Source organism: Dermacentor andersoni, chromosome 4 (assembly GCF_023375885.2).
Source record: "Dermacentor andersoni chromosome 4, qqDerAnde1_hic_scaffold, whole genome shotgun sequence".
NCBI classification, from domain to species: Eukaryota; Metazoa; Arthropoda; class Arachnida; order Ixodida; family Ixodidae; genus Dermacentor; species Dermacentor andersoni.
Genome location: NC_092817.1, coordinates 13378842 through 13391436, shown reverse-complemented (window position 1 = coordinate 13391436; position 12595 = coordinate 13378842). Strand labels below are relative to the sequence as shown.

The window sequence follows — 12595 nt, the reverse complement described above, 5'->3', positions numbered from 1 at the left end:
TGGCGCATAGTACTGCCATGTTCACCAGAGATGATTGTCATAGTATTCTGCACACAGTGCATATGTTTGTTTAAAATGTGTTCAGAAATGTTAAAGGTTGTTTGGGGCCCGATGAAGAGCTCCACATTGTCAAAATTCATCTCGAGCTCGTAAGTAATTTTGGGATGATGTTGAATGCCGCAATTTCATTTCAATCTGTGGAAGGTTTAATTAAGGCTTTGAGCTCTTAAGCTTATTTAAGGTACACTGCTCTCTTTAATACGAACTTGGAAATATTGTAGTATATGAGAAGTGCTCCGATCGAGAATATACAAAATTGCTATGAAAGCTCCTGAACTTATTAGCTTATTGGAAAATTGTGTTAAGATTATTTTACTGTGCTTCTGTCGATCAGGTTTGCTAAGCAGTTGCATCAAGTTACTGTCATGTTTCATGCCCTTAATCCTGTGCTTGTATTTCGCAAGATGAAATAACCACATTTTTGCACATAGGACATGTATAAAAAAATTATAAAAATGTAACAGTGAAGCCTTGAGGTGCTGCTTCACAGCAGCAAATGTGGTGCTGATGTGAAGCCGTGCATTAAGGCAATGTTCTTCGTCGTCTAAAGTTTAGTTACGTACTATGGAGCATCACCCCCACTTTTATGATTGCCTGTTTTCATCTTTCCGGATTGACATTTTGTATTTTCGCCGTTGGCAAATAATGCATGCTGCGTCAGCAAACCAGAACTTTGATAACAAGAGCTGTACTTGTGGCAATCCTTTACAGTGTAGCGTGAGATGATCAGTGTCGCTGAAGGTACAATGTGAAAGAGTCGCGCATCCACGAGACTTGTAAATATTTTAGCAATCTTGCTCTCAATCATTTATGCGGGTTATATGCTGAAAATACAGTAGTTGAAAATCACTCGTAAAGGTTAACTATATGCCTGACCTTGTGCAGTTTTACAAGCAATACATGTTGACCTAATTGTAGAAAAATAATCTGGACAAGTGCAAAAGCAGGTCATTGCAGCTGTACCACAGCCTTTGTTTCAGGAAGTGTCCAAATGGGCTTGTTTAATTTTGCTTTTACGGGGAGAGTGGAGCCTGTTGGGCAGTGATGTGGACAGATCCTTGTCTGCACTTCAAAAAAAAAGATATGTGAAGCTGTATTAGTAAATCACATGTGCAAGGTCTTTAAGCCAAAAAGGATTCAGAAACAAAAGATTGGTGGTGCCACCGCATACAGTTATCGCACCAAATCGCTGTGATGACGTGGATTGACAGCAACTGTTCGAATCCAGTTAATTTTTAATTGGTAAAGATCGACTACACTGTATACTAAAGGTGCCAAAAATTGACTACCATATTTGAACAATTCTGCCGTGCAGATATAATACCGTCCAAATATGAAAGAAAAAATAACTGTGCTGATTCTACCCTGTACATCAAGTAACGAAACCCGAGTCTACACATACCGTGTTGAAATGATCTCATGGAACATACAGACGCACACAGCTGAATTTTAGCAGCTAGTTGCTATTGGAGTCCAACAACACCTCCTTTTCACTTTCTACTGAGCAGAGAAAGTCGTTTCTAGTCCCACTTAATGCATTAGAAATGCGACACTTCTTGAAGGCTCGCACAACCACCGTCTGCGACGGAGCATCCCACGCACAAGAGCATTGCTTTCTTTACATGATCTGTTCGATGGCAGTGTGGCTAGCTTCCTTGCATTTAACTTTTTTTTTAGCAAAAATCGGTCTCGTTTTTTAGTGGAATCTTATGATTGTAACATGCATGCAAATTAGAACGCACCTTTTATTTTAAAAAGTGCACGTTAGAATCGTGCAAATATGGTAATACAGCTTGAAGTATTTTTCTACTGTGCCACAATCACCTGAATACCAGATACTGTGAAATTTGTGATGCCACATTGATTACCGACATAATGTAGCGTGAAGGCACAATTGCAAAGAGACGCAGAACACGTCACAGGTGCTGTACTTGGCTGTGTTGGCACGTAATGTTTACTAAAACACAAAGGTTTAACCTGTATTTTATTTTTCAGTATCAACCACTTTCTGCAAGTTAAAGAAAATGAAGTTCTTACAGAATATATTTTTGGTCGAAACTGATTTGGTGTCATTAAGACTTGGGTAGTTCTGCATCTGCTACCACTGCCCACTGCACTTGAAGCAAAAGTGTGCGACTTGCACCACTGCACACATCATGCTCTCAAATTATTTACAAAACTTGTCTGATTTCATTTTGGACCGTCGATCCAACAAAGCTTCATGGAAAGTCCCCTCTATTCTGGCTTTCTTCAGGTCCTTTCTGTCTTGCTGACTCACTCTAAGTCTTCTATCTTGGAAGCTTTGGAACTTTTTCCTGAAAGCAAAAAGATCAATGCAGTCATGTGTGTAAGGACAACAGATCAGAGTACGTTGGTACGAGAACCCACATAACACAACAAAAGCCTTCAAAGTTTCTAACAGCCTAAGCAGCGCATAGCTGTACGTGTAGTCCTAGCCCACTACAGTTCTACAATGTTTGCCCAGTCACTTCTATACACATGGAAGCCAATTGTCTACAGCAGCAGCAACACATTCCCAGATACAGTATCATTGTTGTTGCCATAGGAGCATGAAGAACTTTCACTCTGTATTGACAGCTTTTATCTGTAAAATAAGAGTGGGAACTGCCTGGTGAACCACTGCTACCGCCAGGCAGCCTCCGGGCTCGGGATTTCTAAAAGCTATGTTCTAAAGGAATGACGGCCTCTGGAAGTGAAGTTCGTGGTCATGAGCACTGGCCACCTTTCCCCATGGACATTGCGGGCCTCTCCACTTTCGAGCTCACGGCTTCTGACTGCTATCGCCTAGTATCCCGCCGTCAACCTTGGACAGCTCAACTGCATGCAACGGGTTGTTAAGCTCTGATGATGGAGTGCTAACACTTCAGGACAACACCGATATGTCTGCAGATCCTAAGAAGGCCATACTTCTAGATCCACACCTCCGGACTTCACAGCAGTCATTGGCTTAATGCAAGAGAAGTTCATGTCTCGCTAAAGGGAGCCAGGGTGACCAACATGGCTCTGATCGCCATAACTGAAGACTTCAGCGCGTCTGAGGTGATCATCATTGATGACCTGCCCATGCGGCCCAAATCTTCCTACCATATGCTTTTCACAATGCAGATTGAGGACCAGCCTTCTCCTGCAGATGGCAAGAACACTGACTAGGACAGCGAGGCATCACGCGGCATGTTAACAAGATCTACCGGTTCAAGGACCTTGAGGAGCCTTGCTCTGTCAGCAGCAACTCTGCAAAAGCTAAAGTTGCATTGCATACTAGCACGGATGCTTACCTCCTCTTTGAAGAAGCCACGTCGTAGACAACCCCAACACAATGCAACCAACCATGAACAATGCGACTAGCCATGTTCAGTGCTACAAACACTTTTGACGTCGAGGGTCTCCTGCTGCATTTTCCCGACAGCAATGGGCTAATCGTGTCCGAGACCGGTGGCCAGAACGCAGCACTCAGTGCCGTTCGCCAGAGGAGCTGGTTGCACATGCACTGGACGACTCAACGACAATTCCATTTCCCTGTCTTAAAGACTATGTTTCTCACCACCGCCAGAACCATCTTCGCCAGCATGTCAAGTCGTAGCGTGGCCGAGGGTAACAGATCATGAAGACGCACGGTGGGCTCACTTGGACTCTGACACTTGGAGAGAAGTAAACAGGCATTCTGGCAGATGGTCGATTATCTGTTTCTTTACAGAGCATTGATACGCACTAAAGAAAAGATGACGCCACCAGACATGTGCCACAGTGGTTGTTCAGCATTTCAGACAGTTGGACTATCTGTAAAAATGCAATTACTACCCTTGCTTTGGTGTCACTGGGCAGAGGTCATAATAAAGCAATTGAATTTGGCCAGAGCTGCAGGTAATAATGTCTGCCTATTCTGTTATCTCACATATCCGAGGATAATATTCTAGTGTGCTTGAGTCTACTGAAAAAAAGAAAAAGAATTGATGCACAACACTGGAGAGCACTAGATAATTAACAGATGACAAAGGAAACCCAAATTTCTTGTGTCTGCCCTTTATATGCGACTTATGTAATGGGCAGTCTGGACTCTGGCTGCAGTAACTATGCTGACAAAGAAGACATTGCATTAAAATCTAAGCTCGTGAAATGTGTGCAAAAAACTTGCTCTGAGCAGCACTGTACAGACACTATATGCAGTCTTGCATTTCAAGTAACATTGCTTTTGCTAAGAAACAATATTCACTGCAAAGTGGGAAACTCAAACTTGTTGAATTTTCCCAGTGTCTGCAACACATATTAGGAAGTGTATAATGTGTGCAGTTCATACTTACACATAATTTACTTCACATTCTCCCAAGGACCCTCTTTCTTCTTCAGGAACATCTTTCTCCTTTGAAGTGTCTGCTTTAGCCACAGCACGCACCTGTTAGTATAAGACAGCGCTGCAGGCTATTATTTGACTGCTGGCTGCATTGACTAAAATTTGCTCGACACCTTCTGAAGAGCAGAAACATATAAAAAGGGGGGGGGGGGGGCGCAGCACTTTCGGTGCTTACCTTAATCATTTCATCGCTGCCTGCTGAACGGCAATTGGCCTTTATATCTGTACCATCAACCACTGTGAGGAAGCAGCTGTTGCTGGCAAGAAGAGCCACTTTACCCTGGAACAGCAACCACAGCGCTTGTCAGCGCAAGTAATCTCTTAGTTTAGGTTTCTATGGCACTCACATCTTGGAAGACAGGTTCCCACTGTTCAAGTGGGCCTATGGCATCTGACCGTCCGACGACTGTGCCATCTGGCTGGACAGAAAGGTACTTCCCGTAGCCGGATTTTAGGGCTATCTTTGTATCCGACAGCTTGACAGCAGTCAGAATCTCTTCTGGAAATGGGCCCTCGCCTAGAAAAAGGGTAAAAGATGTGCGCATATATGACATCACTTTATAACTTATAATAAACTTTACAATGCAAGAACTTTGCTCCACTACATTGCTGCCCTTAACGCCTAGCACTAGGAAAGCAAAATGCCACCATTATACAAGAAAATCTCGGCGGGTAGTTGCTAAAGGTCTGTTCGATGCATCGCACACACAAGATAGACGGGCGCAAAGCGAGACGTCTCGGAAGTGAATCGCAAGGAGAGGGTACGCTACGACTGCTGCTTACCAAGTGGGTGCGGCCCGCCAAGTACAAACAAGCCATTATCCTGCGACGACACATAGCAGTACGGAGTAAACTCGATGGCTATAGGACCCGTGTATTCTTCGAACGCTTTCAGCTCCCACCAGCCTCCTGAGACGAAATGCACAGCATGCAGAACAGTTATACACAGTTCGGTATGTGCCTTAGGTTGCGTAAAACAGTACCGTGGCTGACGGTGTCCTGACATTCCAGCCTTTCGTCACCGCCACTGGAACTCTGCTTCGACTTGCTCTTACTCTTGTGCTTCCTGCAAGACTCCAGAGATATCAACTAGGGTGAGAATTGACCGATTCCAAAAATCTTTCTGCGCATGCGCCAAACCGGCGTGTCGCGAGTCCCCCTTGTGGTGGCTGTCGTAACTAGACTTGGTTGGAAAACAACGCGGGGCAATGCGACTACTCCGGACGGAGTTGCTACGGAAATGCTGGTGGTTGCGCTTGTGGTTTTTTTTCGAGTATGCCGATTAATTGTGCCGCCTTCGGGTGCAAGAACTGCTACCACGGAAACGTAAGAGCTTCTTCCGATTTCCATCTGCAAAATAGTATGCTAAGAGGGCTCTGTGGATATCTACAGTGAGACGTGCTAACTGGGACGGCTCATTGTGGCAGCCAACAGAGCAATCTCGAACCTGCGGGTCGCACCTTATCACCGGCAAGCTTTCTTAAAAAAAAAAAAAAAAAAATCTAGTCACCATCGTGTCGTAACCGCCCCCTGTCAAACGTAGGCCGGCCGTCGAAGCTGATAAATCATCCGGAGTGTATATGTGTTGGCATGTTCATGTACAGCAAGAGTTCAGGCGAGGCTGCTGTACGGCGGCACATCGGCTGTGTGAAAAGGCAAAGGCCCTGCAAACTTAAGTAGACAAACGTGCTGTGAAGAAAATTTGTATTGCTGCCCTGTGGGTCACGATGTTATGCCACCATGAATAGGGACTGCGAAAGGAGTGCAGGATCACTCCCGAGTATTCATTCGAGTTGGCTCAGCACCGCATCCTTCTGGGGGCAGTCACTAGTTTGGTTGCCTTGTTACCGCAGGTGCTTGCCTGAGGCCTACAACACGTAGACTTGCTGACGTGAACGTGGTTCGTTGTCACGTCGGCTAGCTTGTCGTCTGCCGTTCATATTGTGTGTTTTAACGTATGTGCCATCGCTGGCCGTGTTTCATACATTTTCTTGGTATGCACGCTACGAGGACGGCATGAGCCGAACCGCCCCCCTCTTTCTCCTCTCCCCCCCCTTTTTTTTTGTGCACGCGATTTTGCACTGTGCACTGCTTTGAGTTTCATGCAGCCACACTGCTATTATTTTCTAATGTAAGGAAATGCAGCATACGAGTTATTTTAGGAAACCGACGCACTAGATCGCGCGGTCAGCAGTATTTGATTGTGACACAAGCATGTCATCGCTGTGCAACAATGCGGTCCACTAGCATTTCCTCTTACTTAAAAGTTAACATGACCTGAAACTTACAGGCAACAAAAATGTGTTATTGTAATACCGTACCTAATGATCTGAGTATAAAGAAATTTTTGACATTACTTAACAAATTCTAAGAGTATCTAAACATTGTTGCTTGGCTGTATATAACATATCGTGTTATGTACAAACTGTACAGGAGCTGCCAACACAACACCACGTACACACTGCCCGCCTCGTAGACAGCTTACACGTCGCTAGTACCAAGCAGCCCACCTTCTGAATCAGCTGCGGGGAAGCTTATAATTTGATTTGCCACGTAGCCTTTGTCAAGTAGCGCACAGCCTCGATGCGCCTGACGAACGATCGAAGTGTTTGAGGACAGATAAATACCGTCGTTCTTTTTGGAGCACTTCGAGAGAAGTCACGTGTGCGCAAACTGGAGGGGTATATATTGTCTTCTTCAATCATTACTCACGCACTGATTGAAACCAATTCAATAAAGCAGTGAAACAACGCACAAAGCAGGTCGTATCGATGCGCGGAGCACGGACTGCACGCTAGCGTCGACCTTATTTTCCAACCAAGCGGCGTGGTGCGAGGTTCTTCGTTTTTCCTGCAGCTGGCGCTCACAATTTTTGAATCGGTCAATTCCACGGATCAAGCTTTATATAAGCACAGCCGGCCTCGAAGTGTCCTACTCACTTAGTTGTGCGGCCCTTCAACACAAGTTTCCCGCGACGCACCAAGCTGTAGTCAGCCATAACTTGTTATCGCTGGTGGCGCACGGGCTTGTTCAGCAGTAGCGATCACAGCACTCAACCCGACATCTGTGGTCGACGGATTTGAGTAATTAAGTCGCTACAGCAAACTAATTACACCGTTCATACATCAAAGTTCACATACCTTGTACCGGCTGTACTGTCTGCCTCCGTTATTTCGCCGTCTTGTTGATGTTTTTACCGCTGCCGATGACCGTAATAAGTAAAAATGTGTGTAAATTATCTAAAAGTAAAGCACAAGATTGCAGGATAAAATCAACACTGTGATTTTGGTGGATTTATATGATTATGTGAATAAGTTAGACACGGTTTTACCTTTAAAATTGTATAGTTGCGAGCGTGTCAATAAATCTGACGTAAGTTCCGCCGGAGGTTTTTATGTCAGGTGGGTCAGGTGTCTAGCCTCCGCATCACGGAGGAAGGAAACTAAGGAGAGGCCCTGACGTCACTCTTTGTGAAGCAAAAGTGAAGCCGGAAGTTGGCGTTGCTCATGGCGATGCTCCGCCTTTTGTGCCACCCTCCTCTCTTGTTTACATCTTTCGCGAAACCACGCCGCGCTGCGCGTGGTTTCGCACGCGGAGCGCGCGCGCTCGCGCAACATGCGGCAGAGCACGGTGCAGGTAACACAGCGCAACAAGACACGGTGACTAACGCAAACCCGCCCACACAGCGCCTTTGCCACGGCACGATACCTACCAGAGCAACACGTGTGCGCGCTCAAAAAATCAGAACAACGCCGCCATTGTGGCCCAAAAGGCGTGGCCATGCAGCAAAAAAAATAAAAAAGCAGCAAAAGAAATGAGAACCTATACGTCATTTCCGCCACACTTTTCTCCTAGCGCGCGGAGGGGGTAGGGCCTCTCCTTAGTTTCCTTCCTCCGTGCTCCGCATCAACGGCCTCGCGTTTACCCGCTCGCTGGCTGCTATCATTTTTTTACGCTCCTCTTATTTTTTTTATATTTATTTGTTTTTTTATTATTTTGCGGCACTGCTGCGTGCGAGCGCACGAAGCGCAGTCAGGGGGGGGACACTCCGTATACATCCCATTGGCCGTTTTCGAGCAGACGCTCTTTCGACGCTAGCGCCAAGGTCCCCTTCAGTTACGGCCCTAACCAATGGGCGACGCATTAAGCAAAATGGCGGCGCACATGATTGCTTACGTTGTCATGGCAACAGCAACAGCAGCCGCGCGGCACCTCCTCTCCCAAACGTTTTTCTTTCCTTTTTGTTTTTATTATGCCGACCCGCTCCACTCCCTTTCCCCCATGCCGCGCGCGCCGCTCACTTTTTTTTGTTTTTACCCGTAAGCGGCGCGTTTTTTCTTCTTTTTTATAGCGCGCTTGTTAACGCGCGCCACGCGCCAGCTCGCAAGCAATGCGCGCGCTACGCCGCGCATTGGCATTGCTTGCGAGCTGGCGCGTGGTGCGCCGTGGGCTATGCGTTGGCACGCTCGCAGTCTTGCCCATACTTATATTATACCAGCATGTGCCGGGACATAAAAAAAAATTCCACTTCCAACACAACAGATGTTTAGTCTCTCTTTATTCACTTCGTTTCCGAAAAGAGATTTTTCTTACAACGTGGTGTGATACACGCTCAAAAAATGAGCAAAAGTGAGAGGTGCATGACATTACAAGAGTACTAAAGACAAAAGTTCACAGATGGTGAAATAACAAAAGAAAGTGCTAGAAAACGCGAAGGCCATTTCATGTACACACATATAAATACAAGATTTTATATAACGTCCTCAAGACCTAAATGTAGACGAGCTCCTGATATGTGCACTAAGATATTGCACAAAATTGGACGACGTGTATGACATAGTCATGACAACTATAAAAAGGGAAAACTCACTAGTAATGGCAAAAACAATGACACGCAAAACACCTGAAAGATAGAATAAAATGCTAACATTGTTTGATTGAGAGCCATACCAAAAGAAAGCTTACTTATAAATCTGCACGAAAGTATATGAAATGCTTGACATGTTCATTACTGCTGAACAAATTGAAAAAAACATGGCAGAAAAAAATAACATTGTACTAAAAACTGAAACACGCATTATCACATTATTTTGCACTTGGCCACAACTTGAGTAACGGTGGCAAGGGGAACAGAAGATAGTCGGCTTTTGCAGCAGCACACAGAAAACATTCGCAGAAAGGCTTATTCCTCAATCAAAGACCAGGTAAAACAAGCCAACACGACTTTTCGTTCTACCCGAATGCAATGCTTAGCAATAAAATTACGTCGCTTAAGGCACTAAGTCGTACCTACTGGGCTCTCCCTTGCATAATAAACACGAACTGCAAAAGTCTGCATGTAGGACACTTGCAATGCTCATGCTTTCCAGAGGAAAAAAAGAGCGTATCATGCCTACACATGAAGGTTGTTCGCGCGGTTTTCCCATCGGGGGTTACTGAGATAGTACACAAACACTAACAGTAATTTATCAGCTGTTAGTTGGTTTGTAGAACGTGATACACAGAAAAAGCACTGAGGGCGGTTTGGAAAGCTGGGCAAGTTACTGAAGTTGCAGAATGAGACTTGGCACAGAAAAACACAAGTCACAGACCAGGTGACAATGAGGAGGAACATCTATTTGTCAGCTTTCTCTACCGGGAAGAGGCAAGTGTAGCACAATCAAGGCGCAACGACGTCCGGAGCCTCATGGAGTACACAAATGGACAGGGCTATGTTCGTGTACATGCGCCTTCTGATGTCCTTGGGTCTGAGCGCTCACCTGTTGTCTTTAGGCACCCGGAACAACCTTGCAGGACTTCTTTTTGAGGTATTTGTGCACCACTGCACGATGCACGAGCGGTACGAGTCGTGAAACAGGTGAAACATCGCGGAGCACAAGCAGACAGCTATCGAGGACCACAGAACTGACGAAACTAGCCACGTCGGTCAACGCACAGCAGCGCACGCATCTCGATGACAGTAGATAACAAAAATAAAGCGTTACGTAGTGGACTAAGCAGCAGCCGGGCCGGCGGGGATGGCACGGCGGCGCGGGCGCGTAGACAGTCGAAAGTGAGGGAGTTGAGAGGGTATTACGAGAGAGGGCGTAGGGAGAGGAGTTGAGCGGGGGGAAGGGCTTGGCCACCAGGATCGGCGCGCGTGCGCGCGACGATCTACGAGGCCATGCAAGGGAAACGGATTTTTGCGTCGCCCATTACAGAGATGGCGCCAATTTCCTGTGCCACCGGAACCGGGGAGTGTCCTCCCCCTGGCGCAGTCCGCGCAGTGGCAGCGGCAAGCGGCGCTGGAGTGGCAGTTTGCGCTGCTTTTGCGTGCGCCGGGCGACGGAGCGTCCGTGAAGCGTTTCTCCGGATGCTTGTGAACATCGGCGGGGCTGCTAGAGTTGCCGAGTGCTTCGAACATCGACCAACGCCGACGAGCAACGAAGTAATCTGCCAAAAGTGATAGCGCCTGCACGGAAGAAGCAGGGGCGAACACGCTACGATGTGCCTGCTTCCTTCATTGCACTACGAGCAACGGCTACTCTCCGGGATCTTCGGTGACAGCGAAGACAAGAAGCGTGCTGTGTAGTATTACACCCTGTGTAAAGCTTAGCTTCAAATGACTGCTACTACGACTAGTCGAAGACACGGATGCACTCGCCTCGTAATCTCTCGAAGTCGTCTTGGATATAAAACTTTCGAGTTCACTTAGATCGCCTCGGCTGCGGTGCTTTCGGTGAGTTTGTGTGGCCAGTTTTTTGTCGGCCCGTTCTCCCTTTTCGTCTTGTTGATGCGTTTGCCAGCTACTTCGTTGACGCCGTTTGCAGCAGATGCTCTCTTTCTCAAAGTGTGCGGGAGATCGCTTGCTGTTGTGCAGACCTTGAAGTGCCGTCTTTTAAGGAACCGCTGTCTCATGGGGAACACCGAAAACGAGAGGCTGTTCCAAGTTTGCTTTACGTTTTTTTTTTTTTCTGCGCAAAGGCCCTTTTTACGCAACAGTCGGCGCGCTGGCTAAAAACTGCCGTCGTATTCCGTGGGCGCAAAATTCAGATTTCTGTCCCAAGTTTCGCGCCTTTTAATTTTGCTCAAGGTGGGTAGAAACTTTGTGTTGCTTTTCTTTAGTTTTTATATGTAATTTCACTTTTCAAGCGGACGCTCTGATAGTGCCCGTCGCCAACGCGTTTTTGAACTTAAAGAACTTTGTCGTGGAGCGAGTAGCCGACGTGAGTGCATTTCTATACCGTTTGCCAAGTTTTTGCTGGCTGAGCAAGGCCACTTTTCCGAGAAAGGAAGGGAGATGACGTCGGTGATTGTTGTGTTCAGTGACGCCGCTCAACGCAACCGTATGCCAGCAGTGAGCAGCCTCGAAGGCTCAAACTTCAAACCCCTGACTTTCTTATGTTTATTATGTCTCAAACTTCAGCGACAGCCTTTGCTTTGTAGATTGCATTTTGTATGATTCCGCGGTTACTTCCGTGGTTTCGTTTTTGCGCCCCTTTCCGGTGTATAGCTCGACTATCGGTTTCGCCATACTTTTAAAGAGCTCGCTCGTTAGAGCGATATACCGACCCGCCGACCTTGCCTCAGCTCTTATCGGTAACGACGGCAGCGGTGCGTTTAGGTGCCCCTGCGGTAAATCCGCGTGTGTCGCTTGCGCTCGGGTGGGGACGTGCGTACTGCGCAAGGCGAAGTACGCTCGACACCGATTGTGGGGCGCATACCGGCACACGCGGCGCGTGCAGATGTTTCGCTTCGCCAGCTGTTGCGCTGGTCGTCTGTGGCGAAGAGTGACTTCGACAATCGTTGGTGGGGGTTCTCTCGCAGGACCAATGGTGTGTCACTTTTTTTCGGGTAAATTCTATCGTCACGTGGCGGTAAATTTACGAAGGGTTCGAGAGAAAACGCGAGGAAAGCTTTTGCAACGCAAGATCTGTAAGCAAGTGACTCATAATTGTCACTCAAGCTCTGCAGTCAAGTTTTGACGCATATGGATTTAAAAGTGATTCTTTCATTCCCTGTCTCGGCAAGTTAGGTAAGCATTTAATGATAACGCTGACGAGAGCGAATGTCCTAATCAGACAAAGAGAAAACATCGCTGACGTTGGGCGTAACCTTTGTGCGCTACGTGGAATCAACTGCGATGCGGGGTAAACAAAATATGGACACAAAGGAGGAAATTAACAC

General features: G+C 46.7%; 2 protein-coding genes across 3 annotated transcripts in view; one reads left to right on the top strand and one right to left on the bottom strand.

Annotated features, from left to right (window-relative positions):
* Positions 1–2027: 2027 nt before the first annotated feature.
* FRG1 (FSHD region gene 1) lies at positions 2028–7674 on the bottom strand. 2 transcript variants are annotated; one of them, XM_055073405.2, is made up of 8 exons: positions 7570–7674; positions 7369–7493; positions 5413–5495; positions 5213–5338; positions 4777–4946; positions 4605–4709; positions 4380–4471; positions 2028–2375 (listed from the first exon to the last, which is right to left on the bottom strand). In XM_055073405.2, exons 2-8 carry the CDS (start codon positions 7425–7427, stop codon positions 2228–2230), a joined length of 783 nt encoding a protein of 260 aa, XP_054929380.1. In that variant the 5' UTR covers positions 7428–7493; positions 7570–7674; the 3' UTR covers positions 2028–2227. The 2 variants fall into 2 exon arrangements, with proteins under 2 accessions (XP_054929380.1, XP_050038818.1); XM_050182861.3 differs by lacking the exon at positions 7570–7674 and having other exon boundaries at positions 7369–7563.
* A 3012-nt stretch (positions 7675–10686) lies between these two features.
* The window catches only part of LOC126535958 (phospholipid-transporting ATPase VA-like), a 214125-nt gene continuing 212216 nt past the window's right edge, over positions 10687–12595 (top strand). Inside the window, exon 1 of the mRNA XM_050182831.3 lies at positions 10687–11147. The gene's annotated coding sequence lies outside the window, so the exon portion shown is untranslated. The remainder of the gene's footprint in view (positions 11148–12595) is intronic.

Bases quoted from the DNA above. Each gene is read 5' to 3' on its own strand.
- FRG1 (XM_055073405.2), bottom strand. From the start codon at position 7,427: ATGGCTGACTACAGCTTGGTGCGTCGCGGGAAACTTGTGTTGAAGGGC. The intron at 5,496-7,368 runs GTGAGTAGGACA...GGAGTCTTGCAG, and splicing joins TTGAAGGGCCGCACAACTAA to GAAGCACAAGAGTAAGAGCA. The intron at 2,376-4,379 runs GTAAGTATGAAC...TTTTGCTTTCAG, and splicing joins GAATGTGAAGTAAATTATGT to GAAAAAGTTCCAAAGCTTCC.